The sequence below is a fragment of the Pseudorca crassidens genome, chromosome 19 (assembly GCF_039906515.1).
Source record: "Pseudorca crassidens isolate mPseCra1 chromosome 19, mPseCra1.hap1, whole genome shotgun sequence".
In the NCBI taxonomy this organism is placed as follows: Eukaryota; Metazoa; Chordata; class Mammalia; order Artiodactyla; family Delphinidae; genus Pseudorca; species Pseudorca crassidens.
The window spans coordinates 4,634,201-4,662,114 of record NC_090314.1 but is presented as its reverse complement, the minus strand read 5'-3'; the positions used below and the strand labels follow the sequence as shown (position 1 = coordinate 4,662,114).

At 55.0% G+C, this 27,914-nt stretch overlaps 2 protein-coding genes across 8 annotated transcripts in view; one reads left to right on the top strand and one right to left on the bottom strand.

The window, feature by feature from the left end:
- Positions 1 to 27,914, bottom strand: part of LOC137212250 (multidrug and toxin extrusion protein 2-like) — a 352,581-nt gene that overhangs the window by 189,308 nt on the left and 135,359 nt on the right. The window lies entirely within an intron of this gene.
- ALDH3A1 (aldehyde dehydrogenase 3 family member A1) lies at positions 9 to 26,537 on the top strand. Of its 7 annotated transcripts, none has more exons than XM_067714286.1 (17): positions 31 to 1,493; positions 1,651 to 1,766; positions 2,390 to 2,581; positions 4,739 to 4,857; positions 8,463 to 8,528; positions 18,005 to 18,153; positions 20,170 to 20,283; positions 20,643 to 20,809; positions 22,167 to 22,398; positions 22,693 to 22,778; positions 23,021 to 23,229; positions 23,748 to 23,865; positions 24,366 to 24,507; positions 25,143 to 25,309; positions 25,734 to 25,833; positions 26,193 to 26,323; positions 26,400 to 26,537. In XM_067714286.1, the coding sequence occupies exons 8-17, from the start codon at positions 20,648 to 20,650 to the stop codon at positions 26,412 to 26,414; spliced, it is 1,362 nt and encodes a 453-aa protein (XP_067570387.1). In that variant the 5' UTR covers positions 31 to 1,493; positions 1,651 to 1,766; positions 2,390 to 2,581; positions 4,739 to 4,857; positions 8,463 to 8,528; positions 18,005 to 18,153; positions 20,170 to 20,283; positions 20,643 to 20,647; the 3' UTR covers positions 26,415 to 26,537. The 7 variants fall into 7 exon arrangements, with proteins under 7 accessions (XP_067570391.1, XP_067570387.1, XP_067570385.1 ...); XM_067714284.1 differs by having other exon boundaries at positions 32 to 1,493; positions 20,170 to 20,277; XM_067714285.1 differs by having other exon boundaries at positions 32 to 1,493; positions 2,390 to 4,857; positions 20,170 to 20,277.

Here is a 27,914-nt window from a genome sequence, read left to right as displayed (position 1 = left end):
GCACAGACGGGCCGAGGGTCCCAGTCTCTGGGCTCACAATGGGGGGGCGGATCTAAGCCCCGGGAGGTGGGTGCAGGGTGGTGAGCGAGGCTGAGGCTGGGGGCCCTTCAGCAGTCACGGGCTGGTTCCTCAGCACGTCGGGATTTTGGAGACGTGAACGCTCCTTTCCACTGAGAAAGTGCTAAAACAACTCTTAGACAAGTTGGTGCGGAGCACACATCAACATTTATTCAGTCGCCGTCAGAGGAGCCAGCATGTGACAAAAGCGTGTCAGTTCAGAAAGGATATGAAACCTGGGGGGGATTCTCGGGAAACAGATGCCTGTTACATAAGCGGCTTGTTTACTCGTGAGGATCCCAGCTTCCTTCCACACGGTCATCTGTTCGTCTGTAGCGTCATGTCAGAGGAAATCGGACAGGACGCCCAGGGCACCACGCGGTGCCCACTTTCTCCGTTCAGGGCCCTACGGCGGCACCTCTGGCAGCTGCTCGGCTCTGCTGTCGTGCCACGGAAAGTAGCCGGGGCCGATACGATGCACCTGAAATTTGAGTTTCTTGTAACTTTCACGTGTCACAAAATAGCCTTTTTTTTTCCAATCCACTTAAAATGTAAGAACCATTCTTAATCTCTAGGCTGTGGACCGGACCTGGCCTGCAGGCCGTCGCATGTGGCCCCGGCACACAGATGCACCGCGGAAGAGCCGGGCATCGAAGCACACACGGCGGCGGACACAGGTCACCAGGGATACGTGCTGCTCGCCCTGCTGGGGTCAGCTAGCACGGATGTGGACAGTGTTCCCGGGTCAGCAGCACCTCCCCAGCGACGGTTCTGCTCTTAGACGTTTCATCAAATGGCTAGTAAACGCACGGAATGCAAAATCTGTACAATTCTTAGTTTTGGAACATTTTGGGGAGCACATATTTTTTTGCTTCTTTGACAAACGAGGTACTTCTCACTCTTGCTGTGTGGCCTTGGGCAGGTCCCCTCACCCTCCTGGGCCTCCATTTTCCATCCTTTGAAGATCAGAGTAGTACCTTCTCACACAATTCTTGTGGGGAAAATGCCCTTTGCACAGTGACGGGCACTTGAGGGCCTGAGGAAAACCTAAGCACAGGAGCTCACAGGGTCCCCAGGTGCCCACTTGACCCTGACCCCCAGAAGCCCAGCTCCCTTCTGATGGAAGCAGGGAGGTGAGTCCTATACCCACTTCCTCCAGGAAAACTGCCCCAAGGAGCCCCCCAGGCCCCTCCTGGGGCTGGTGAGACCAGCCTTTCCCTTGAGAGTGGGTGGGGCATCGGGCCCCAGAGGAGAGACACAGGGACCCTGGGGGAAAGGCTGCCCTTGGTCTCCCTCTGACTTCTTCCCCCAGGGACCTTCACGCTCTTGTGTTGAGGGCGGCCCTGGAGGGTCTTTCGTGGGCGAGAAGAGCCAGGCCTCCAGCCAACCAGGGTAGAGAAGGAAAAATCCCAAGTTTCTCTGTGATTGGATTCAGGGTGAGTACCTGGAACGCACACAGGGAAGAGGGGTTTGGTGTGAGGCAGGGTCTAGGGAAGGCATCTCCTCCTCTGTGAGATGTTTCCTAGGCCAGAATCTGATGGATAAATTTCAAGGAACTGTAATGTTTGACTTCAAATGTGGTCTTTTCTCCAGCTTTGTTTGTTATTCAAAACTGTTAAGCACCTGCTGTGCTGGAGGTACAGCAGCGAGAGAGAGGCTTGGCTGCCCTCACAGGGTGTACACTTCAGACAAGACTGATAAACACACAGGTATGATGAATGCCGCAAAAGAGAGGTGGACGATGTTATTGCTCGTGGGGGGGCTTGTGGCAGGGGTGATGGGACCAAAGGAAAAAATGAGTGGCCGCTGACCAGGTTAATGAAGGATGGGAGGATGTTCTAAGAGCAGGGGACTAGCATGTGCAAAGGCCCCGTGGCAGGGGGAGCCTGCAACAGCAAAGGCACCGAAGACACGGCAGTCATTCTCTGTCCCAGCACCATTTGCTTTTTGCAGCCCAGTAACCAGTTTCTGAAATTACCCCGTTTCTATTTTTACTTGTTACTCTACTCACCTCACTAAAATGTCAGCTCTCTCAAGCCAGGAATCTGTCTTGTTCATAGTGTCCGTAGCTCCTAGGACAGTGCCTGGCAAAGAGCAGGTGCTCAACAAATATTTGTGGAAAATGACAGTAACATTGATGATGGTGGTGGTGGTGATGATGGTCATGGTCATGTTGATGGTGACAATGATGGTGGTGATGGTGATGCTGGTGGTGATGATGGTGCTGGTGGTGGTGGTGATGGTGGTGGTGGTGATGGTGCTGGTGGTGACGGTGCTGGTGGTGACAGTGGTGGTGGTGGTGGTGATGACAGTGGTGATGTCCGCATTCCAGGCAGACGCTGTGTGCAGTCCTGTGCCATTGCACTTCCAAGAATCTCACGTGTGTGAACTTGTGTGAACCTCGCAGCCACCTGTGAGAGACGGAAGTAACTTGCTGAATCTCACAGTGGTCGGTGCCTGCGTCAGGATTCATCTCAGGCAGCTCCCCCGAACACACGCCCTGCCGCACCACCGCAAGATGCAGGTATAGCAACGACTCTGCTTGCGCTCAGAGCCTCTTCTGCGCGTGTCTGTGCACGTGTGAGTGTGTCCATCCCATGATGGACACAGGCGCTCGGCAACAGCCCTGCCTGACCAAAGGTCGGCGTGTGGGGACAAAGTGAGCGGCGAGGAAGGCTGGGGGAGGCCCTCTAGCAGCCGTAAGAAGGTTCGAAGCAGAGGGGGTGGCCCGACTGAACTGGTGGGTTGGAGAAAAGATGGAAGGCGGCATAAATGGCTGCAGGGACATCCACTGAAACATAGAGGAGGAAATGCCTGCTTCGAAGAGGTAGGGAGCAGCGAAAACCCACAGGACTTGGAGAGGAATAAGATGTGGGTGGATCGGGTGGGGTGCTCCGTTGCTAGACATCATGTGTGAGCTCACGTTTGCTGTGTAACAGAACCACTCCAAAGACAATGGCTTACCACAGTGAGCACATATTATTTCTCATAATTCTGTGGTCCAGTTGGGTGGCTCTGCTCTGGCTCAGCGTAGCTGGTGCTCAGTGGCCTGAGGTGGCTCACCTGTGCTTGTGGGTTTGCTTGACGTTCTGCCGTCGACTGCCGGCCCAGCCCTGTTCAGAGGACAAGCCCCAGGCGCTCACCCCTCAGCCCTGTGGAGTCAGATCTCCCAGTGTCCCGTGGACCGAGTCCAGGTTCAAGGTGGGGAAGCACGGCAACGACCTACCACGAAACCCTTTGCTCACCCGGGAGGGGGGGCGGGGGGAGGAATCCCTGTGGCCATTTTTGCAGCCTGCCACGAATGGAAAGGACTCTGGCTGATTTAAGCAGAACGGAATTGGTGAAAAATGACTGTTTGTAAAAAGAGTTTTGCGGCGGCCTGGGAACAAAATCAGAAATCAGGGCACAGGACGTGCAGGACGGGTGTCGCTGCGCTGCTGTGACCCTGTGTCCGTGCTGCTCCGGGGGGTTGATCCTGCAGCAACCCTGCCTGGTGTCAGAGAGGAGAACACACACACAGACACACATGTACACACCCAAACACACGTACACACACACACACACACACACACACACACACACGACCACCTCGCTCCTCCTGGGTCACACGCAAGACCCCGTTTGCAAGGTGGGCAGAGCTTGTGCACAGCCATTGCCTTTGCGTGGAGAGGAGAGGTCCAGGGTAAGGGTCTATGCAGACATGTGGGTGGTGGTGAAGGCTGTGGGGGGTTGCCGGGGCCTAGAAGGGAGACCGGGAAATCGGACATGCGGAGGTCTAGGGGTGGCCCGAGCGGATGACCTCAGAGTGGGCGCACAGCGTTGCGTTTCATGCCAGTGGCCACCAGGGGGAGCGCCGAACAAACCAGGTCGTGGAAGACTTGTCCAGTGGTCGACCAACCTCTGTCCAGAGACCCCAGTGCTTGTGCCACGAGCCACAAGCAGCGGCCCTGGTGCCTGCCCTGCAGCAGCCCGGCCTCCAGGCTGGCCCCCACGTGGTCCGCAGCAGCCCGCAGCCCGGGTGGCGTGGTCACCAGCACAGCAGTCGTCCTCCTGTGGCCTCCCCTTCCCCGTCTCACGCCCCTGAGCTCGCACTCCCCGGTGAGGTCCTGCCAGGAGCCTTTATCTCGGCCCTGCCTTTTCGGGGCCGGAGGCCAAGACTGTGCTTCAGGCCCCTCCCCACCGCTACACCGCAGATGGAGGGCCGAGGGCTGCTGGCACCAAGGAGCCTAGGGGGACTTTTATGTGTATCTTCTGACCAGGGGCCATCGTGGATGGTGTCTGAGACCTGAGAACCCAGATGGCCAAGAGGTCGCACCTAGCCAGCGGCTCTCAAATGCTTTGCGGTGTTTGTAGAGGATGTGAGGGGGGTGTCGAGAGGAGAGATGTGGGCTGGGGTCTTGGCCAGGCTGGTGTAAGGGGACCTTGGCAGAAAACTGGAGACACCGTCAAAGGCTAAGGGCAGGGGGAGGGCACAGCCGTCTGCCTGAGGGGTGGAGTCTCCTACATCCTGGGGGTGGAGGGGTCGGTGGCTCCCCCAAATCCACCCCTCGAGGGAAGGGGAGAACTCTGGACCCCGCTGTGTGGGAGGAACCCTCCCTCAGACCCGCAGGCAGGGAGGCTTCCCTACGCCTCGCCTGCACGGCACTGAGAAGGGCTGACAACGTGCCAGTCTGTCTCCCAGGCCTGGCCCGGTGGAGCCCAGATGCACAGCTTCCCTGCCGTGGGACCCACTCCTCTCTCAGCATTCCAGGAAGTGACAGGACCTGCTCCCTGTGGAAGGCCCTTCTCCTTTTTATATTCGTAAGTACTTTGTGTTCATTGCAGAAACCTTTACAAAGGCAGATAAATGAAAAGAACAAACCTCCCATCATCCCAGAGATTATATTAACATTTTAATTCATCTGCCCACATGATTTCCCTGTGCAAACAAAATCTTCTGTAAAAATTGAATTGTAGGGGCTTTCCTGGCAGTCCAGTGGTTAAGACTCTGTGCTTCCACTGTTGGGGGCCTGCGTTTGATCCCTGGTCAGGGAACTAAGATCCCACATGCATGCTGCAACTAAGAGTTTGCATGCCGTGACTAAGAGTTTGCATGCCACGACTAAGAGTTTGCATGCCACAACGAAGAAACCCACATGCCACAACTAAGGAGCCGGTGAGCTGCAACTAAGGAGCGCACATTGCCACAACTAAGACCCGGCACAACCAAATAAATAAATTAAAAAAAAAAAAGTACTTCCTACACCTACCCAGGGTAATACTTTAAAAAAAAGAATAGAATTATACAAAATATACTATTTTAAAACTTGTGTTCCTTATGTATGAACACATTATGAACATCTGCCCTTTTTACAGATCTGCAGCTGTTTCTTGAATGGCTGCGCCTTCATTTGTTTAACCGGTCCTGACCTGTCGGGCCTGCGGGCTGCTCCAATCCTGTGCTGTTCACCAGTGATGCCCCAGTGAGGCTGCTAGTACCTAATGGTTCCCTCACTTCTTTGGTCTCATAGATAAATTGCTCTGCTGAAGCTGCGCCCGAATCCATTGCCTCTCTCCCGCTCTGTTCAAGCCCGTGGCTTCCAGGATTCAATCCTGTTTTCCCTTCTTTGGCTCTTAGTTTCACCCCGCAGGGGAGCCCATGTCTACGATGGGGCTCTGACCCAGCAACACTCCCATGACCACTGGACACTTAGCTTGGACGTCGCACAGACACCTCGAAAGCTACATTTTTCTTCTTTTGGGCAGAGAAAATACTCTGTGTAATATGATCGTGATAGATACAGCTCATGATACATCTGTCCAGACCCACAGAATATAGAAGACCAGGGGTGAGCCTCATGTCAACTCTGGGCTCTGGGTGGGGATGACCTGTCCGTGCTGCTTCATCAGTGGTAACAGATGTACCCTGTGGTGGGGTGTTGATGGTGGGGAAGCTGTGCATGCAGAGGGGCAGGGCGTGCACAGGAGCTCCCTGTGTCTCCCCCCCAGTTTTGCTGTGCCTAAAACTGCTCTAAAAAATAGTCTTAACTTTAAACAATGAAATAGGCATGCAAAAATATACGAAAATACTTAACACCTGTGTTCCCTCCACCCAGCTTTAGAAATTACATACCTAGAAAGCCCTTGGTGCATTCTCCGCCCCCCCCCCCCCCACCCGCTATCTATTCCTCTCCCTGCCCCAAAGGTAACTGCTGTCCTGATTCGGCTTTGTCATCCTCCACCCATGTCTCAGCAAGTCTAGCCTTGCTCACTTAAAGCCGGAGCTGGTTCACACCTGGACAAGTGCTGGGGCCACTTCCCCTGACCCGCTGCACAGGGCCTCCACCCAGCTCTCCGAGAGTCTCTGCCGGCTCTGTCCCTGCAGGGTGGGGTCTCTGTGAGGGCGAGGGTCGCCTCTGCCCTTTGTCCACCGCGGCTCCCGCCCCAGTACCCGGGGCAGGGGGCTCAGTAGAGGGTGGGGTGTCCATGCATCTGCTACGTTACTGGGTCCATGTGGATGGGATTTTTTTTTTTTCAGTATTTAACTATATTTTCTGATTAAAATAGAAAAAAAAGGGGGCGGAGAGTAAGGGCAACGGAAATTACACTGTGCTGATACAGAGACTTTAAATTCTAGTCAGAGTTAAGGTCCATGTTAAAGGTCAACTGATGGTTCCAAGGAAATAACATGGAGTCTGGTTGAGACATACATGAGCTGAGTGTCATCATTAGCCGCAATAATGGAGGAAAACAGCTCTCAGCGAAATTGGAGTCCACACCTGTCAGGCACGGGTAGGGAGAAGTCTGCAGAAATGGGTTCTCTCCATGCCCCCGTGACAAAGAAGGCTCCTGGTTTGATGGGAAGAGTAGCTCTAGTTCCCAGATGGTGTCCACAGCTCAGAGCCGAGTCTAGCAGTGGAACTGAGCGGAGCACGTAGGCACACACACGACGTAGAATTGACCATCTTCATCATTTTTAAGTGCACAATTCAGTGTCATTAAGTTTATTCGCATTGTTGTGCGTCCATCGCCACCATCATCTCCAGAACCTTCTCATCTTCCCAAACTGAAACTCTGTCCCCATTAAACCCTCACTCTACACCCTCCCCCAGCCCCTGGCACCCCCCCACATCCCACCCTCTGTCTCTGTGGATTTGATGACCTCATACACGTGGAGCCATACAGTGCCCGTCCTTCTGTGACTGGCTGTTTCACTCAGCGCAACGCCCTCCGCGTTCATCCTGTTGGAGCAGGTGTAAGAATTTCCTCCCCTCCCCCTTATTTTTTTAAATTTTTATTTATTTATTTATTTTTGGCCGTGTTGGGTCTTTGTTGCTGCACGCGGGCTTTCTCTAGTTGCGGCGAGCGGAGGCTGCTTGTTGCGGAGCACGGGCTCTAGGTGCGTGGGCTTCAGTAGTTGTGGCACATGGGCTTAGTGGCTCCGCAGCATGTGGGAATCTTCCCGGACCAGGCCTCGAACTCGTGTCCCCTGCATTGGCAGGCGGATTCTTAACCACTTCGCCACCAGGGAAGTACACCCCCTTTTTTTTTTAAACATTTTTTTTAATTTATTTATTTAGTTGCACCGGCTTGCAGAAGGCGGGCTCCTTAGTTGCAGCTCTCAGGCTCCTTAGTTGCAGCTCACGGGCTCCTTAGTTGTGACATGAGGACTCTTAGTTGCAGCATGCATGCAGGATCTAGTTCCCCGACCAGGGATCGAACCTCGGGCCCCCTGCATTGGGAGCGCTGAGTCTTATCCGATAGACCACCAGGGCAGTCCCCAGGATTTCCTCTCTTTTTCAAGGCTGGATGATGCTCTGCTGTAGTTAGCTGTGCAGATGGTTTTGACCGGGCCGTGTTCCCTGTAGCGGCTCCGCGGTCCCAAGAGTGGCTGCCGGCTCCTCCCCAGCATCACCAGTATGGACTCAGGGGAGACCAGCATGTGTGCCAGTGTGGGAACGGCCAGCTCTCCAGCCGCGCCCTAGGGCCTGAAATGCCTCCTCCCCTTGGGCTCTGTCTGTCCTTCCTTGGGGCACTCTGGCCCTTCACCCCGTGGAGACCTCGCTCCAGGTGAGGGAGAGAACTGCTTCCAGCATCTCTCTGCCATGGAGACGGGCAACTAGAAAGTGCAGCAATTTTAAGAGTCAAGGAAGTCGTGCACCTGAGGGGGGCCTGTGGCCTTTTCCTTTCCCCCCCAACACTCCCCCAAAGGTGGAGTCCCCACCTCTCCAAGCCAACCGAGGGGGGCTCCGAGAGTCACCGAGAGAGATCGGGGTGCCTGCAGAAGGGACATCTCCTCACCCAGGAGGCTTGCTGAGCTACCCTCTGTGTCATCCGAGATGATGGAGCTGGAAAAGAGAGCCAGAGAGAGACAGCCGGGCAGAGGGGGCCCCATTTGCACAAGAGGATGTGTGATTTTCCTCCAGCTGACAGCACTCCAAGGAGGCGCGCCCGTGGACCATCTCGCTGATACCAGGGGAGCTGCCAGCCAGGTGAGGGGACCCGAGGAAGGTGCCCTGGAGGGTGGGGCTGGAACTGAGTGTGCGGGGAAATCTCTCCTTTCCCGGGACCTGTGTGGTGGGCAGGAGCTGCGGGACCCCTGGGAGTCCCCAGAGGCCGTGGGGAGCGCCAGGTAAGCAGAAGGACACTGCTCTGGTCCCTTCTCCTGTCAGCCCCCGCACCAGGGCCACGGAGCCTTGGGGGACAGAGCCTCGGGGGACAAGGCGGGATGAGACCTGTCCCCTTCCTGGGGCCACAGACTGGAGCTGAGCTGGCGGAGGCTGTGCGCTGGGATCGAAGTGCTAACTTAGTCTGGACGGAGCTTTGGGCACGGGAATTGACCAGGAAGTGATGGAGCCGCTTGCAGTGTTTGAAGGGACAGAAAGGTTTGAGGAGGCACAGCTGGAAGCAGGAATTGAAAACACATTAAAAAGCCATTTCAGGGGCTTCCCTGGCGGCAGAGCTTTCAGATGAGCAGGGAAAGGGAGGAACCATGAGCATCAGAGAGGAGAGAGCGACATGAAGAGTGGACACAAAGGTAATGGGAAGAATGCGATGGAAGGTCCCAGCCCTTCTAGTAAAACAGAGAGACTGTCAGAGGGCGTCTAAGACAAACCCTCCCTCTGTCATTTATGAGAAATGCATGTAAAGCCGCAGGCTAAAGAAGGGCTGGAGGGACTTAGGTGCTCAGACCGGTGCAAACAAAAATAAGGCAGGACCACCCAAATTAACATCAGATAAGGTGGCCTTTAAGATCACAACAGAGGAAGAAGAAAAGCAAAAATTATAAAGGGGATCAAACAGTCATAAACTTGTATGAACAAAGCAAAATGTGGTTAAACACACAGAGCAGAAGTATCAGAATTGCAAGGACAGCTGGGTAATATACCCAGGAAAAGTCAGTACATTTGATTCAATAGGTGGAGATTTTTACATCTATGAACAGCAATAATACATCTCATTCGTATGTCCCTGGAACGGCTACAGAAATTATCTATTTGACCACAAAGAAGACCTGAACCAATAGAGAAAAGCAGAGAAGAAGGCCATATTTTTATCATAATCTGAGAAAACTGGCAGTAAATAATAAAGGTGTGACGAATATAATGTTAACTACTTTGATATTAGGAAACACACTTATAAAAAACACTTAAAGAGGCCATCAAGAGGGAAATTAAAAATTATTGGAAAGTGGTGAAAGTAAGAATGTTACATTCTCAAAACTCCAGGACACGGCAAAACCGTATATTCAGTGGGAAATAAAGACAAAGGCCATCAGTATTAAAATAGGAAAACAAAAGTCAAAGGACCTACTTACCCAGTTTAAGTACAAAAAGAAAGTAGGAAGATGGAATTGATGAAGAACAGAAATGAATCAGAAACCTAGCTTCACGCTTCTCTTAGAAGATAAGTGCGGCCTGGTCTTTGCAAACACCCATGAGCAGAAGAATCCGAGCTCACCCTGACTTGCACTTTCTTTGTGAAAGAAAAATGAGATACAGAAACACACAAGGTTAAGGTTCAGAAAGGAGACATAATGACAGAGTCAGGAGATTAAAGCATTTTAAGGAAACTATTCAACACTACAGCAAAAATTCGAAAACCTGGAGGAAATGGGGAAGCCCAAGGGTGTGAGCCTTCGAAGGGGGATCAAGGAATCGATGCCAGGTGAGGCCTGGCTCTGTCACTTACCAGCTGTGTGACCTTAGGCCAATTACTTAGCCTCTCTGTGCTTCCATTTCCTATCTATAAAATGGACATAATAATAGTTCCTACCTCTTTGCAGTTGTGATGATTAAATGAGCTCAAATAGGGGACGTCCGCATTATTGATAAAATAGTCTCTTGATGGGCTCAGAGTAAATAATAATACAAATCTTACGAGAATGTCCCGAGAATTAGATGAACCACATAGGACGGGAGAGAGAACCCTCCTCATTCTAACTAAAACAGAAGAGTTCTCGCTGGCTATACTAAAACTCACATGTAGCAAAAGGCACCATAAATCCAGTCCACGGACAAGTGACGGATCAAGGAGAGCACTAGTGACTCAGCAGCTGTAACGGCAAGAGCTCTTAAACGCTGACAAGGAAAACACAGAAGAGAAGTGGGGCGAAGGCCTGTGGCCGGCACAGGTGTGACAATGCACCAGCCCACCCGCCGGGGTCAGGGAACAGCCGAGAAGCGGCAAGAACGCAGGGCACTGGCTGCCTGACTGGACCAGAGCCCGGACAGCCTGCTGGCCTCCAGGGACCGCCTTGCAGAAATCCATCGGGCAACACGCATGAAATCAAAAATGCCAACATTCCTGGGATTCTGTTACAGAGAAATAAAAACACCCGTAAGTTCAAGGAGGCTTATGGAGCATCGGTCAAAAGCTGCAAGCCAGGTGGCTTCCCCTCAACAGGGAGCATTCTGGTCCTGTGCACATCAAACGTTGTTGATATTAATACTAAACAGCTGCGAGAGGGGACAGAGTGGATCCCGCCGTCTGAGGCAGCGGGGGATCAGAACCCGTGTCTGATGAGCCCCTGTTTTAAAAGCAGCGACAGCCCCCAGTGTGTCATGTACATTTAACTTTATCGGATGTTATATAAGCATTGGGAAAAACACAGGGGGCGCACACTGGAATTTTACAGGGTGCTGACAGAGGGAGAGGCAAGCCAGTTATGTGTGAAAGGAAAGGGCGGCTCTAAAAACTAGTCATCACATTGTGCAGGTTCACGGAATTATGTTTGTGTGATCACCATGCAGAAATAAAACGGAGAGATTTTCGCCCTTGTTAGAATAAATATCAGACTTGGTGTGCGATGGGGTGCACTCGTGTTTGTCAGGAATCGGGGTGCGGCTTCCCACGCTCGAGAAGCAGGAGTGCCAGGCGGCCCGGGCCTGCCCCCCAGCAGGCGGGGGCTCCGGGCGGGGTCGGACCAGGCGCCCAGCTCACCGTGACTTGCACTTTGCCGGGCCGCGCAGCCCTGCCCACTCCAGCCCCGGGTTGCTCTTTGTTCCAACTCAGCCCTGGCTTCCTGGGTGCTTCCTGGGAGCCTGCACAGGGGAAGGTCAGGGTCGGGTGACAGTGGGGGACCTTTGCAGCATCCCTGGGGGAGCTTCCCTCTTCCTCCCACTGACTTCCCGGCATGCACACCTGCAGCTTCTCCGACCCAAGTCTCTGCCCTCAGGGCAGATAGAGGGGAAGGGACCCCCGGGGATCCTTCCTGCGTTTTCCCAGACATGCAGCCGGTCCATTCTCCTTGCCGCTGTCCGGGGAGAAGCTCTCTAAACAGTATATGAAATCCCAGTGTCCTCCAGTGGCTCAGCGCTGCACCCAGGAACCCAGGACGGCGGCGGGGGGGACCCCGAGGTCAGAGCTGCTGGGCGAAGCCGAGTCCAGCCTGCCCCACCCACACTGTCCGCCTCGCTCCAACCAGGCCCCAGCAGTCAGCCCTCTAGGCCAGTGAGCCCCAGCACTGTGCCTCACCCGGAAGCTTATACGGGAAGTTTACATGGCGGGATCTCAGTGGGGAGGCGACACCCATGGTGCCAGGAGGGGGGCATCCACCAGGCGACAGCAGGGGAGCCGGTGCCGGACTGGGAAAGCAGTGGGGACGACGGGAGGAGGAAGGGCAGCCCGCCTGGAGGCTGAAGGGCTCCCGAGGCAAAGACCTAGTGCCAGTATGACGTTAGGAAGACGAGCAGGTTAGCTTAGGTCAGTGGTGCAGCTCACTGAAGCTTACCTCTTTCCGTGGATGATTTTGGAAGGAATTTCACTTTCCAAAGTCCTTTCACGCATGTCGCCTCCTCAGGGTCCCACACAACTGCTCGTGATTCTGTCGCCCGTATTTTAACTGATGGGGAAACGGGGCCCCGGGAAGGTAAGCGTCTTTCCCGGGCCTCACAGCTGGGGACCCCTGAGCTAGCACTCGTTTACCCTGTGTGCTGCCTCCAGATGACATTTTAAAATAAAAATCTTACTTTTGAATTGTTTGGGATTTACAGAAAAATTACCAAGACAGTGTGGAGAGTTCCTGGGTCGTCTGCACGTGGATCCCCTATTGCCGATATCTTGTTTGTTGTAGCTAGTGAACCGATGCTGGTGTGTTATTAACCGAAGCCCATGCTCTCTCCGGGTTTCTTTGGTTTGTGCCGAATGTCCCTTTTCTGTCCCTGGATCCCATCCAGAGACCACCTTCCATTTACTGTCCCATCTCCTCAGACTCCTCTGGGCTCAGACTTCCCTTGTTTTGGTGACCTTGATGGTTTTGAGGAGGGCTGTTCAGGTATTTTGTTGAACTTCCCTCAGTTTGGGTATGTCTGATGTTCATCTCATGGTTAGACTGGGGGTTTGGGTTTGGGGAAGCAGACCACAGAGTGGAAGCGCCGGTTTTTATCACGTGGTATCCAGGGGACATGGGGTCGCCATGACCTTGACCTTGAACACCCGCTGAGGTCGTGTTCATCAGCTTCTTCCGTGTAGAGTTACTCCCCTGACCAGTCCACCCTGGCCTCTTTGGAAAGAAGTCACTACACACATCCCACACGTAAGAAAAGAGGGTTACACTCCACCTCCTCCTGGGGGGCGTGATCTACGTAAATGATTTTCAGTTCTCTGTATGGGAGATTCCACATTTTCCTAATGCATTTTCCTATTTTCTCAGAGCGAGGGTACAGAATATGACATACATATTTTTATAGCTTCATTGAGATACAATTCAACACCATGTTACTCATTTTGGTGTACAACTCAATGTTTTTTTAGTTTTTTGTGCAGACATCCCCACAACCTAATCATGAACACGTTTGTCCCCCTAAAAAAACCCTGTACCCGTTAGCAGTCAATCCTCACCCTCTGCCCCCACCCCCTTTTCTCAGCCCCAGGCAGCCCCTAACCTACTTTCTGTCTCTATAAATTTGCCTTTACTGGACGTTTCATATGAATGGAATCAGTCGTACACTACGTAGTCCTGTGTGTCTGGAGCATAATGTCCACAAGACTCATCCATGGTGAGGCATGTATCCAAACTTCCTTTCTTTTTACGGCGTAATAATGTTCCATTGTACAGATACACCACGTTTGGTTTATCCATTCATCAGTTAATGGACATTTAGGTTGTTTCCACTTTTTGGCTCCTATGAATCATGCTGCTGTGAACATTCATGTACAACTGTTTGTGTGGACACAGGTCTTCCTTTCCCTTGGGTGTAGACCTAGGAGTGGAATTGCTGGGTCATATGGTAGCTCTGTGTTTAACTCTTTGAGGAACTGCCTGTTTTCCAAAGTGGCTGCACCATTTTACATCCCCACCAGCCGTGTAGGAGAGGTTCAATTTCTCCACCTCCTCGCCAACACTTCTTATTGTCTCTGCCTTTTTTTTTTTTTTTTTTTAATGGCCATGCTAGTGGCTGGGAAGTGGTATCTCGTTGTGGTTTTCTCTTTCATTTCCCTGATAACGAATGATGCCAAGCATCTTTTCATGTGTTTGTTGGCTGTTTGTATATCTTCTTTGGAAAAATGTCTGTTTGGATCCTTCACCCATTTTTAAATTGGGTTATTTGTCTAATACTGACAAACGATAAAAGTTGAGTTGTAATAGTTCTTTATATACTCTAAGTCCCTTATCAGATACATGATTTGCCAATCTTTTCTCCCAGTCTGTGGGTTTTGTTTTCACTTTCTTGCTGGTATAATTTGCAGCACAAATGCTTTGACATTTTTTTAAAATTAATTAATTAATTAATTAATTTTTGGCTGTGTTGGGTCTTTGTTGCTGCACGTGGGCTTTCTCTAGTTGTGGCGAGCAGGGGCTGCTCTTCATTGCAGTTCGAGGGCTTCTCGTTGCAGTGGCTCCTCTTATTGCAGAGCACGGGCTCTAGGTGCACGGGCTTCGGTAGTTGTGGCTCGCGGGCTCTAGAGCGCAGGCTCAGTAGCTGTGGCGCATGGGCTTAGTTGCTCCGCGGCATGTGGGATCTTCCCGGACCAGGGCTCAAATCCGTGTCCCCTGCATTGGCAGGCGGATTCTTAACCACTGTGCCACCAGGGAAGCCCACGCTTTGATGTAGCCCAATTAGCTGTTTTTTTCTTTTGTCACTTGTGCTTTTGGTCTTGTTATCTAGGAAACCATTGCCTGACCCAAGGACATGAAGATTTACTCCTATGTTTTCTTGTGGAAGTTTTATAGTTTTAGCTCTTACATTTAGGTCGATGATCCATTTTGAGTTAATTTTTGTGTATGGTGTGAGGTAACGGTCCACGTTCATCTTTTTGCATGTGGATATTCCGTCATCCCAGTGCCTTTTGTTGGAAAGACTGTTCTTTTTCCTCACTGAATTGTCTTGGCAGCCGTGTCAAAAGTCAGTTGGCCACACGTGTAAGGGTTTGTTTCTGGACTCTCAGCTCTATTCCATTGATCTGCTTGTCTGTTTTATGCCAGTATCATGATCTCTGCAGCGTTGTTATACTTTTGAAATTGAATCCTCCAGCTTTCTTCTTCTTTATCAAAATTGTTATGGCTCTTCTTGGTCCCTTGCATTTACACACGAATTTTAAGATCAGCTACTCCTGAAAAAAAAAAAAAGGCCAGCTGGGATTTTAACAGGAATTGCATTGAATCTGTAAATCAATTTGGAGAGTGCTGTCACCTTAACAGTATTATGTCTTTCAATCCACAAACTTGTGATTTCTTTCCATTTATTTAGATCTTTAATTTTTTTCGACGATGTGTTGCAATTTTCAGTGTATAAGTCTTACACTTCTTTTGTTAAGTTTACATTTAAATTTACTTCTTCTTTCTGATGCTGTTGTAAATGGAATTGATCCTTCCAGTCGGCATCTTCCTCACTGTTCTTCACAGCTGTTCCTCCCCGTCGTCCTTCCTCTTTCCATCCATTCACTTAGCCTGAGGAACCAGATCCCCAGGTTGGTTGGAACCGTCTGCGTAATGATAATCAGAACGTTCAGAAGGAGGGCAGGAGGGCACCCCCGTGGGGAACGGGCATGGACTACGTCACTTCCTGTTGGGGTTGCTTTGGCTGCACCTCACTTCCGGGGAGACGGCTTGCATTCGGTGAGTGAGCCTGGGCTTTGGTGGTTTCAAGGGCTTCTTCTGCCACCTGTGAGCAGTGAGAGCCTGGACCAACGTTCTTACAAGTCTCTGGTCCCCCTTATATAAAATGGGGAGAATAACACCCTCCCTGTGGAATTGTCACCAGAGGCCCCATGCGTTCAGTCACGGCACAAGTGACTGCTGCCTGAGTGCTGGCCGTGATGACCACAGGCAGCCCCGTATTTGTGATGCGTCCCTGGAATAATGCCTCACGTCACACCTGCTGTCACCTGATGACTTCACGTTTGCCACTACAAACTTTTTATTCGTTCCTTAGAACAATTTCTCATAAGGTTTTATGCCATCACCCTAGTTCCTTGGCCACTTGAAACATGTAAACTGAATTCTGTGTCACAGGCCAATATAAAATCTCTCTCATATTCACATCATTACCATCAATCTTCCCAGCTTTATATAGTTACAAAATATAATTTTATAAATCCATATATATGTTTGTAACTTGTAGCAGATATTCAACAATAAATAATATGATTTTCTTATAGCAATTTCTTAAAGGAATAAAAACACAGATCAAAGGGAACTCTTCCCAGTAAACTGTTATCAGTAACTGGTGAGTCACTGGTTCCCCAACTTCACCTGGAGGCATCAGAATCACCTGGAGGACTTGTTACACCACCAATGGCTGGGCCTCATCCCAGAGTTTCTGATTTTGTCGAGCAGGTGGAGCCTGGGAATATGCATCTCCAACAGGTTCAATTACAATTTTATTTTTTCTTTTAGTTTTTTAACTTTTTATTTTATATTGGAGTATAGTTGATTAACAATGTTAGGACTTCCCTGGTGGTCCAGTGGTTAAGACTCCACGTTTCCAATGCAGGGGGAGCGGGTTCGATCCCTGGTTGGAGAAGTAAGATCCCACATGCCACGCAGCACGGCCAAAAAATAAAATCACACCAGAAAAGAATTGTTCATTAAAATAAAGTTTCCAAATATTAAAAAACAAACAAAAAAACCCAATGTTGTGATAGTTTCAGGTGTACAGCAAAGTGATTCAGTCATATATATACATGTACCTATTCTTTTTCAAATTCTTTTCCCATTAGTTACGTTTTTAATAGCACCTTAATAACTGTGAAGACACACGACCTTGTTTCCTGCCTCTGTGCCTTTGCTTTTGCTGTTCCAAGCCTAAATACCTCCCATTCAGCTCAGACTCCGTTTCCCTCCCTCGGGACTCTCATCTGAGGCCCTGTAGCATCTTGTGCATATTCCAGCCACTATAGGGTTCATATTATTTTGAAACTTTCTGTTTATTCCGTCATTCACTTATTGAGCACCTACTATGTGCCAGACAGTGTTCTGGGTGCTGAGGATACAGCAGTGAACAAAGCAAATTCTAGCTGGAGGGTGGCAGGTGACAAAATAAGTAGACAAATAGCATCTCAGAGGGTGATACATGGTCTGGAGAAAAATAACGTGGAGGAAGAGGAGGAAGCGTGATGATGAGGGCTGTACGGGAGGGGCATTCCAGGGGGAGGGAGGGGGGAGGGAAGAGCACCTCTGCAGGGGCCTGTAGGGAAGCAAGGCTGGTGGGTGAGGGTGGCAGGAAGTGCCCAGTGGGAGGAAGCCCAGAGTCCAGGTAGCAGGGGCGGTGTGAGAAGTGGCCAGATGTGTCTTCCACACAGGCCTCCATCCCCACTGAGCAGACGCCCAGCAAACATCTGTTATCCCAGAGTCCTCTCTGCCCAAGCATCTCTGGCTCCGTGGGTGACCGACCTCACCGGGGAGGTTCCTGGCAGTCGGTACTGGTCCGTGGCCCTCTTCTCTGCTGTTCAACAAGTGGGCAGACCCACATATTGGTGGGGCCTCGTGTAGAAAGCCCCGGCCTGCGATTCTCCAGGCTTAGAGATCTCACCTTGATGGGGCGTCCTCGGGTAGCTGCGTGCACGCTCACTGTGACTGTGCCTCCCCCGCCCTTATGTAATCAGGGAGGTCAGGAGGACAGCCGCTGGTAATTGCACTTGGAAAATCTGGAAGCAGTCAGGTCAGGTTGAATCAATCAGCAGCCCCATGCCCGAGGCAAACACAGGGGCTCCTTTGGAAGATTGGACCCGGCCCCGCCCAAGCCTCCACAGACACATTCTTGCATTTCTGAGCAGAACAAAAGCAGACAACCCCAGGCCTAATCCCCCAAACTGGGAGCAGAGGGCTGGATTACTACACCCCACGTTTGAAAACTGTTTTGTTCTTGTTATGCAAACTTCCTGGGCAGGGACTCCAAGGGCCCAGGGGGCGGGGAGAAGGGTCCTTAAATGCATCCTCTCTAGGCTGATGCCCATTCCTGGAGCTCCAGCCCCAGGACAGCCTGTGTCGAAGGTAACTCTCTTCCCCATTCTCTTCTCCTCCTAGAAATCTCTAGCTGCAGCCTGGCCAGGAGCGGCTCCACCTCTGTGGCTGGTCCTCCCCACACCCAGGAACATCTTCTGAGGATCCGCGGCTGGCTGCCCCAAGGGCCTGAAGCTCACGTCTGGCAGCTCTACCACCCCTGCCACAGGGAGGTAGAGGCCCCGGGGACCCTTGGAGCAGGGGGACCCAGGGGACGGTGGGTGAGAAGCCTTGATTCAGTAACCCAGAGGCAGCAGAGTCCTGTAGTTAAAGGCACGAGCGGCATGAGATAGAGACAGAAGCGGGTTCAAATCCTGACTTTGCTACTTGCTAACTGGGAGACCAAAGACAGAGCACTTATTGCACGTCTATTGGCCTCACTTTCCTCATCTGTAAAATGGACTCGTAACGGCTCCTTCTTGGTGGGCGCTCCTACAGAGCGAGGATTTTTGTGAGGATCAAAGGGGATGATGACACCTGGGAACAAAGTGGCACAGGTGAAGCAGGCGGGATGCAGGGGTGTGGGAAGAAGGATGGGTCCTGGGGGACTAATTCCAGCTGCTCCCACTGGGACATCAAGCGCAATGTTAGCTACTTCCCGGCGCCATTAATCTTTGTAATGACTGAGAAGCGACACTGCTATTAACGCTGCCCACAGAGGAAGCTCATTCCCAGAGACCACGTGGTTCTGAGTGCTGAGCTGGGGGCCAGCCCTCCCGGGCTCCCTCCCACCAGCTCTTCTGCCCTGAGCCGCCAGGCCTTGGTGGCCGATGGCCAGAGGCTGCTGCCCTGGTTTGCCCACACGAGGCTTGGGAGGGAAGCAGGACCTTCCTGCCGGACTGTGTGGCTGGGGTCACGAGTGGCCTGGCCCATGGCAGGCTGGGCCGAGGGATCTCAGAGGGCTCCCTCCGATTTCCCGTCGGACCTAGGGAGGGGGCCGTGGCACCCCAGGCTTGGGGCGCCCTGGATGCCAGCAGGGCCCTCCTGTCCGTGCCGAAAGCCAGGGTGGGGGTCAGTGCTGCCGAGAGGGGAGGTGATGGGAGGAGTCAGAAGCCACTTGCTGGAATTCAAGCAGGATTTCATACATATATACATATACACACATACATACATATACATCTATAAATTTATGTATACCATGTATGGTAATATGTACACATATACCATATGTATTATATATACCATATCTACATATATGTGCATCTACATATATGTAGATATGGTATTTAATTTTTTTGCCAAACGGAAATAGCCTTATTGTGGTTTTTTCTGATGTCAGAGGTTACACCGTGTCTGAAAGTGGGTGGGAACCTCTTGGAGGACAGGAAGAATTGCTGGGGGAGAAGGGAGAAGGAACGTTTACTTTTCTCTGTGTCCCTTTTGTATCTTTTACATTTTCCACCATGAGCATGTTACCTATTCAAAAAGGTAACAAACATTTTTAAAAAATGCAAGTTCACTGCAAAAAAAGTGAAGCCCTCCAGAAGATGAAAATGAGGATCACCTCTAATCCACCCCCAACCTCCCTCCCATCCCCCCGCAGTCACCACGCGGGGTGGCGGGGGGGGGGGGGCAGGGGCCGCCCCTCTGGGCTCTCGCATGAACAGGCATGCACACGCCTGGGGTATCTGTTGTTCTGGAAACTGTTTTGTTTCTTATGCCTCATGCCCGGGACACATCTGGTACAGAGAGTGCCCTTATAAAGGTGCTGAAACACTTGTCCATCTCTGTCCTAATTACCGCACGATCACCTGGCACGTGGGTGCAGCAGACATCTTTGAAATTGTCTCCTGCTGATGGACACTTAGGATGTTTCCAGTATCTCTCTTTTATGTATAAGCCTGATGAACTTTCTTGTTCATGAATGTTTAGGAATGCGCTCATTTCTATGAGCTCCTGAACGTGGACCTACTACGTCACAGAGAAATAGATTTTAAAGGTTTTTGCTGGGCATAGCCAAATGCCTCCCAGCAGAGCCATCCCACTTCGCCAGCATGGTCTGCTGTACGGGCAGCTTTTTTGTGGAAATCTGAAGCTCTGTGAGTCGGTCTGTCTCACAGGTGTTACAGGCACACACGGGTTTAAACACCAAGCCTGGTTCTGTCTGGGAAGCCGCCAGTGCTTTTGAGAATGTCGGCTCAGCCAGAAAGGTGGTGTGAGAATCCTGATGCTGGGTTTTCTTTAATCAGCGTGGGTGTGGAATCACGACCCGTGTCCTTTGATCTGGAGACTGCCCTGGTTGGGTGTGCAGAGCACTTGGAGTGATTGCCTGCGAGAGTCACCAACTCTACACGAAGGTAGAGGTGGGCATGGGCCCTGAGAGATGCCAGGAAGGGCCTGCCCCCAGCACCCTGCCAAGAACCCACCATCAACAGCTGTAGACACCCTTAGGACCGCAGGTCACTGCTGCCTGGGGTCCTCACCGCGGGGGTCTGTCATCTGCTCAGGGAGGGAGTACACCGATGGCCAGAAGAGTCCAAGACAACAGGGTTAGGGAGCTGAGAAGGCAAAAGGAGGCCATTTCTCGGTGCTCCCAGGGAGATCTTCCTCTTCCTATAAAATTACCAGTGAGGGTGGGTGCTGCCCTGGGGACCCCGGGTCCCAGTGGGTGGCCGGGGAGCGCGCGCCCTCCTCCCGGCTCCAAGGAGCTCTCTGTCCTCAGGAACCATGGACACAATCAGCGAGGTGGTGCAGCGGGCCAGAGCCGCCTTCAACGCGGGCAAGACGCGCCCTCTCCAGTGCCGCGTCCAGCAGCTGGAGGGGCTGCGGCGCCTGATCCGCGAGCGCGAGAAGGACCTCGTGGGCGCGCTGGCCGCCGACCTCCGCAAGGTGCGCCCCGACCGGCCACGGGCAGGAGAGGGCTGCGTGCGCCCAGGACGTGGGCTGCGCGCCGCGGGACAGGCTCTGCGCCCGGCTCTTGACACTTAGCCCCCAAAACACTCCGGGCGCCTCAGGACCCTTTTACGGAGGGGAAAGCGCAGCCGCTCAGACGGGGCGTGCCGGCTTCTCCTTGCGTCCTGCGGCGCCCCAGGTCCCACGCGCCAGGTCCGTCATCCCCACTCCTGGCTTCACGCCCTTCTCCACCCAGCCCAGCACAGGAGGCCACCCCTTTCCGGCCTCTTCTTTCCTTCACCTCTCAGCCCCGTGCGGGCCGGGTTCTCCACACCAGGGAACAGCCCAGCCTGGCTTCGCGGAGGGCAGCCTGCTCTGCTGGGCGTCCTCCCTCCCTCCCTCCCCGTCCTCTCCTACCCCTGGGCAAAATCAGACCCCTCCGAATACTCAGCCCCTCCCCCTCGCTGCCCCCAAGTCACTTGGGCCTGCTTCCACCCTTCCATCCGCCTGGCCTTGGAAGAGAGCAGAGGGGCTGTGGAGCCCGTCCCCCTACCGTTTCCTGGCCTTTTGCCACTGTATTTTTTTTTTTTTAATTTCTCAAGATTTCTCATCTTGCAGCAAAAAACAAAGGCAAGAAAACCCAGTGCTGACCTCACGACTTCTGTCTTGCTCTGCACAGCCAAAGTTCACGGAAGAGCTGTGTGTCCCACTTTGCACCCCTCTCTCGGAAGCCCCCCACACTGGCTTCCTCCGCTGGCTGAGGGTCTCTTGGATTTTCTCCTGACTCTCTTTGGTGGCCTCTTTCCTGAAGCCACTTCATCAGGGTGGTCTTCTTAGGGCTCCGTCCTGGCTTCAAGTCTCGTTTTCATCGCTAAGCCTTCCCGGACAGCCCTCAGCTCAGTTACCCCCAACTCACTGAGTGACCCTCAAATCACTACTCAGGTCTGGGGTGCCCGAGGGCACCTCATGCTCGATGTGTCCAACCTGTCTGGGCCCCCAGCAGTGGCAGAAAGGGGCCCTCACAGACCCACCACTCGAAGGCTAATCCTCAGCTCTGCCCCCTTGTGCCTTCTTGCCTGGCCCACTGGGCTGGGGAGCCCACGGTGAATGGCCCCCTTCATGTGGGCAGCAGAACAAGCCAGGCTGTGTCCAATGGGCCCACCTGGAACATGAGGTCCAGTCATGTTCCCATTTTGCAGACTGGGAGACTGAGGTCAGGAGGTTCACTCGGGGTCACAAAGCTGGGAAGCAGCGAGCCAAGGACCACCGCCAGCCCTGGGGCCTCTGCTCAGAGCCCCGGCTGCGTGGCCCTCACCCTGGGGCCAGCAAGCCTCACAGAGCCCTCTCGCTGTAGAACGAATGGACCGCCTACTACGAGGAGATCGTGTACGTCCTGGAGGAGATCGACTATGTGATCAAGAAACTCCCTGAGTGGGCTGCGGACGAGCCCGTGGAGAAGACGCCCCAGACCCAGCAGGATGAGTCCTACATCCACTCAGAGCCCCTGGGTGTGGTTCTCATCATTGGCACCTGGAACTACCCCTTCAGCCTCACCATCCAGCCCATGGTGGGCGCCATTGCTGCAGGTACTGTGAGCCCCGTTCTGGGTCGGGGAGCCAGGAGGGATCCCTCTTCTCCACTGCGGAGGGGAGGGCCTGGGGTGGGGGGCGCAGGCCTGTGCGAAGAGGCAGCCTGGGGTCAGGGAGCCATAGGAGGGTCCGGCTCTCACAGGAGGCTGTGGGGACCAGGCTTCCCGGTGCCCAGGCCCAGCCAGGCTCAGATGTCCACACAGCCTCACCGCCCACCATGCGCCCTTGGTCCCTGGGAGGGCAGAGCAGGGGGGTGGCCCCAGCATGGCCCTGATTCCGTGTGCTCTGCAGGGAACGCGGTGGTCCTCAAGCCGTCGGAGCTGAGTGAGAACACAGCGAGCCTGCTGGCCACCATCCTCCCCCAGTACCTGGACAAGGTGACAGACTCTCCAGGGCACACGGAGAACGGGGGCGGGGCCGTGTCTTCAGGGGTTGAGAAATAGTGAATTCTTGCAGCCAGGGCCCAAGCCCCGGGTGGGGTGAGGACAGCTGGCCACTCCCACTGGGGTGACTGGAGCCCCTGAGCCGAGAGAGGGGGTCCACTTGGTGGCGACGGCCCGGCCACGTGGGGAGGGGGCTGTGGTCCTTTCTGAGCCTCGCCTCTGTCCTCTCTCGGAAGGATCTGTACCCGGTGATCAGTGGGGGTGTCCCCGAAACCACGGAGGTGCTCAAGGAGAGATTTGACCACATCCTGTACATCGGGAGCCCCGGGGTGGGCAGGATCGTCATGATGGCTGCGGCCAAGCACCTGACCCCCGTCACGCTGGGGCTGGGGGGCAAAAACCCCTGCTACGTGGACAAGGACTGTGACCTGGACGTCGCCTGCAGGTGAGGGGCTTGGCCTGGCTGCCCCCCAGCTCAGACGGACGGCAGTTCACTCTGAGTGCCACTGACGTGGCCCCTGCCCTCAGGGCACCCGCGGTCCTGGCGGGAGCTGGGGCTGGAGGTACCATGCTCACAGAAGAGGTGCGGGAAAGGCTTCCCGCAGAGGAGGGGTCCAGGACAGCCCTGCCCGCCCTCCTGTCCCACACACGTAGCCTTCTGGGGTGTGGGGCCCTGAGCACAGTGACACCTGGCCGTGCAGGGCTCAAGGCTGTGAAAAGAGGGGGATAAAGGCCGCCCACGCCAGACACCCCCCGCCAGTCAGTGATGAGGTCACCGCAGGCCCTGTGAGCACGTCCAGGGTCATGGGATCTAGAAGCCAGTGGGGTGCTAAGGGGCCCCCCTGGTGGACAGCTCACAGCAGAGCCCCTCGTGCCCTGACCCTGGGCTAACTGAGCCAGAGGCCTGTTCCTGGGGAGCCCCCCCGGGCTGGCGATATGTCATCTAACCTGGGATTTTTACAGACGCATCGCCTGGGGGAAATTCATGAACAGCGGCCAGGGGTGCGTGGCCCCCGATTACATCCTGTGTGACCCCTCGATCCAGAACCAAGTCGTGGAGAAGCTCACAAAGTCCCTGAAGGTGAGTGTTGGCCCCGGGGGCGGGTGACAGGCTGCCAGGTGGTGACATGGACGTGGACTTGAGAAAAGACTGGCTCATTCTTTTCTGCTCATGAAAATAATCCACACTCACTGTCAATAATTTGGAAAAGATTAAAAAGCATAAAGAAGAGGGAAAAGCTCCACCCAGAATCCCACCACCTAAAGCCAGTCGCTGCTGACTTGGTGTGTTCCCTCCATTCTCCTTGCTGTAGACGCACGCGTCTGGTCCCAGTGTGATGTCCAGACGCTGTGCGTGTATTTCTTTCAAACAACACAGCTGTCTTGCAGCACTTCGTGTGCCAGGAAAGTCGGGGGGCGCCCAGGGTGCGGCAGCTCCGTAGTTCTCGGGGTCGCTGTGCCATTGACTGCTGCCCCACAGGGCGGTGCCCACGTGTGCTCCCAGATTGGGGTCACCAGTGACCTCACAGCCTGTGGCCGTGATGAGGGTCCACATCCTCACCTGGAGGCTCTCCTCCACAGGAGTTCTACGGGGAGGATGCCAAGAAGTCACGCGACTACGGGAGAATCATCAACTCCCTACACTTCCAGAGGGTGATGGGCCTGATGGAAGGCCAGAAGGTCGCCTACGGGGGCACCGGGGATGCGACCAGCCGGTACATAGGTGTGTGCGCTGCCCTTCAGGAGAGCACCGCCTGCCCGCCAGGGCTGCCAGGGGCCCCGCGAGCGGGCGGCGGGTGGGCACACACCCCTGAAGAGCAGACGCAGCCCCATGGTGTGTGTCCGTCACTTTCACCAGTGGCCCCGGGTTGGCTCTGGGCCTCTCGGCGGGCAGGAGCTGGACACAGCCCCTGGGAGGCCCCTCCCCAGCCCAGAAGCCCCTCCCCTCAAGGCCTAGAGGAGGCTTCACCTCCTCTGCATCCCGGCAGCTTCAGCAGAGGCCACAGGAGCCCCAGGTGTGCCGAGCGGGAGGGGCCCGCAGTGCCTGGGCTGGAGGGTCAGCAGATGGGGCCCCACTTGGCCCCCAAGTTGCCAGGAGGCTGAAGAGCTCCAGCAGGGCTCACGTGGCTAGCGGGGCACAGGGCCCGCCCCCTGAAGTGTGGAGCCCGGGCTCCTCCCGTATAGGTGAATCCAGGGTTCTCTCCGTGGTCCGCCGGGATGGAGCCTGGCAGGAGGAGGCCCCATGCCTACCCCGCCCCGCTAAGCCTTGCCGCCTTGTCTGTAAAGGGCTGGGTGAGAAACCAGACGCCTGGGCTGGGGTCTCTACACTGGCTGACGCCGGCTTCTTCCCTGCTCCAGCCCCCACCATCCTCGTGGACGTGGACCCCCAGTCCCCGGTGATGCAGGAGGAGGTCTTAGGGCCCATAATGCCCATCGTATGCGTGCGCGGCCTGGAGGAAGCCATCCAGTTCATCAGCCAGCGCGAGAAGCCCCTGGCCCTCTATGTGTTCTCCCTAAACGACAAGGTGAGCCGGGGGACCCTCCTCCAGGGTCCTGGGGCCCTGGGCGCGCTGCTCCTGCAAACAGGATCCAGGGGTTCACAGACCTGGGAGCAAATCCCAGCCTCACTGTTCACCGCAAGCCGCTTAACCTTCCTGAGCCCCTTTCTTCTCAGCTCTGAAATCAGGACAGAGCGTGAATGAGATAATGATGAGCCCCTCGGTGCCGCGCACGCCGTCCTGGGAACTGCTGCTCTTACCATCTCCCCACAAAACTACGTGGGGAGAGTGGAGAACCCAGCCTGGGGCTCGGGGCGGGGAGCGGCCCGGCGCCAGGGCTCTGCCTTCACCAGCTCCCGCGTCCTTGCGGCTCCAGGACGCGGCCCGGGCAACGGGGAGGGGGAGGGGCTGGGTGTCCCGGGCCGCAGGCTGAGCCCCGGGGCTATTGCAGGTGATTAAGAAGATGATCGCGGAGACTTCTAGTGGCGGGGTGACGGCCAACGACGTCATCGTCCACACGACCGTGCCCTCGCTGCCCTACGGGGGCGTGGGTGAGTCTGGGGCCGAGCTCACGGCCCACTGCCCCCCGCGGGTGTCCCCCCCCCCACCCTTGGGCTGGGCCTCAGACTCCCACTGACCTCTCCCTCTGCTGGCACATCCATCAGCCACATTCAACCTCGAGACCCTAGAGGGTCCCAGAGGTCACCTGGGGCCTGAGAGAGGGCGCACGCGCCAGAGGTCGCAGAGCCACCTAGTGGCGGGGCTGGGATGAGGCTCTTCCTGGCCACTGTTCCTGGCGTGGATGCCTCGGCGGACACCCCAGGGACCGGGGGCCCCCAGGCCGCTCGGAGAAGGGGCGCAGGAGGGGCGTCGGGGTCTCGGGGCCACGCTGAGCTGGCTCCTCCCGCAGGGGGCAGCGGCATGGGGTCCTACCATGGCAAGAAGAGCTTCGAGACCTTCTCCCACCGCCGCTCTTGCCTGGTGAGGCCTCTGCTGAATGAGGAGGCCCTCAGAGCCAGATACCCCCCGAGCCCGGCCAAGGTGAGTGGCGGGGCGGCAGTGCGGGGAGCCGCTGGGCCCTGGGCAAGGGCCTCACCACGCCTCGTGTCCCCCACAGATGCCCCGTCACTGAAGCTGCCCTGGCCTCGCTGTGCTGCGCCCTTGGACGGCTGCTCCTGGCACCCCTCTTGCTCCGAGGGCATCCTCGCCTCCCTCTCTAGAGTAGAGACCAATAAAGTTTCCCAGCAGCCCAGGAATGTGCGTGCGTGCGTGTCTCTGCAGCCCTGCCCCCCACCCTCTCTGGTTCCCCCCATTCCCCTCCACCCCCCGGAGCCTCACTTTAGCCCCAGGGCCCCTGGACTTGGGGACATCAGCTCCATTTCAGGTGTGTCCAGTGGAGGGGTGACCGTGGAGGCCAAGGTGGGGGTCCCTGGTGAGACCCGCGGTGGGTGGTCAACATGACCCCTTGGGTGACTCCAGAGTGATGGTCCTGGGGCCGGAGGATGGGTAGCCGGGGTCAGCCCCAGGACCCTCAGTGCCGGCAGCATCTGGGCCCTGGGGGTGCCTGAGGGGCCAGGACAGGGTCCAGCGACAACCATGAGAATCAGGGCGTGGGCCAGAGCAGGAGCCCGGAATCAGGCCAGGGGGAGAGCGGGGCAGCCGGGGAAGACTGGCCGAGGCTGGCCGCTGGCTGCTACCTGTGCCTCGTCCCCTCCAGGAGAAGCGAAGGGGGACCGGGCAGAGGGTGAAAGGCCCTGTGTCACTGGATGTCTACTGTGCACACCTGCTCCTTAGTTTGCAAAAGTCAAATAACTGAATAGTAACAAAACCAAAATCTTCTCCAGACCTGCTGCCCCTGCAGCTACTACCTCATGTCCCTGCCCTCCTTCCTCCTGCCGACCCGTCCGGCCGAGCCCGTCCGTCCCCTGCTCTCTGCAGAAACCACTCCCGTCCATCCGGGCTCCAACCCGTGTAGGCAGGCCCACCGTCTTGGCCGCAGCCTCCCAAGGCCCTGCCCGGCCACCCCTCCTTGCAACACCCTCCCCCTCAACTCTGGGGTCCCGGGACCCCACACTTCTGTTCTCCCACCTCCCCGGATTCTCCTCCCACATTAAAGTCTCTGGCCCTGGCCCTGAGCTCCTGGCGGTTTAAGCTGTATTAACGGCAAAGACCATATCCTGCTCAAAGGTGTGCCCCCCCCGCCCCCCCCGCCCCCTGGCTGGATGCGGGGGAGGGAGTCTCGCCGGACCCGCCCCTCTCTCCTCCACCCCTACCCACCAGCAGCCAGATGAGGAAACCAGCCGAGGGAAGCAGTGTCGCCTGGGCTCGCTGCTCCACTCACCGGGGCCGCGTCTCGGGAGCATCTGCTCCTTCCTGAAACCACGGAAGTGTCACTTGCAGTGGCACTTGAGGGTCTCCTCAAAACCCTTGCTTGAGGATGTGTCGAGAGAGCTGGAAACGCTCAGCTTGGGGAGGAGACGGCTCGGGGTTTCCAAACACCTGATCTGCCTTGTTCCAGAGGGAAGATTAGCACCTTCAGGAAAAATCACCATCATCTCTTTCTCTTTCCTCCTCCTTTTCTTCCCACTTACTATCTTTATAACAAGACAGAACGATCTAAGCCGTTTCACTG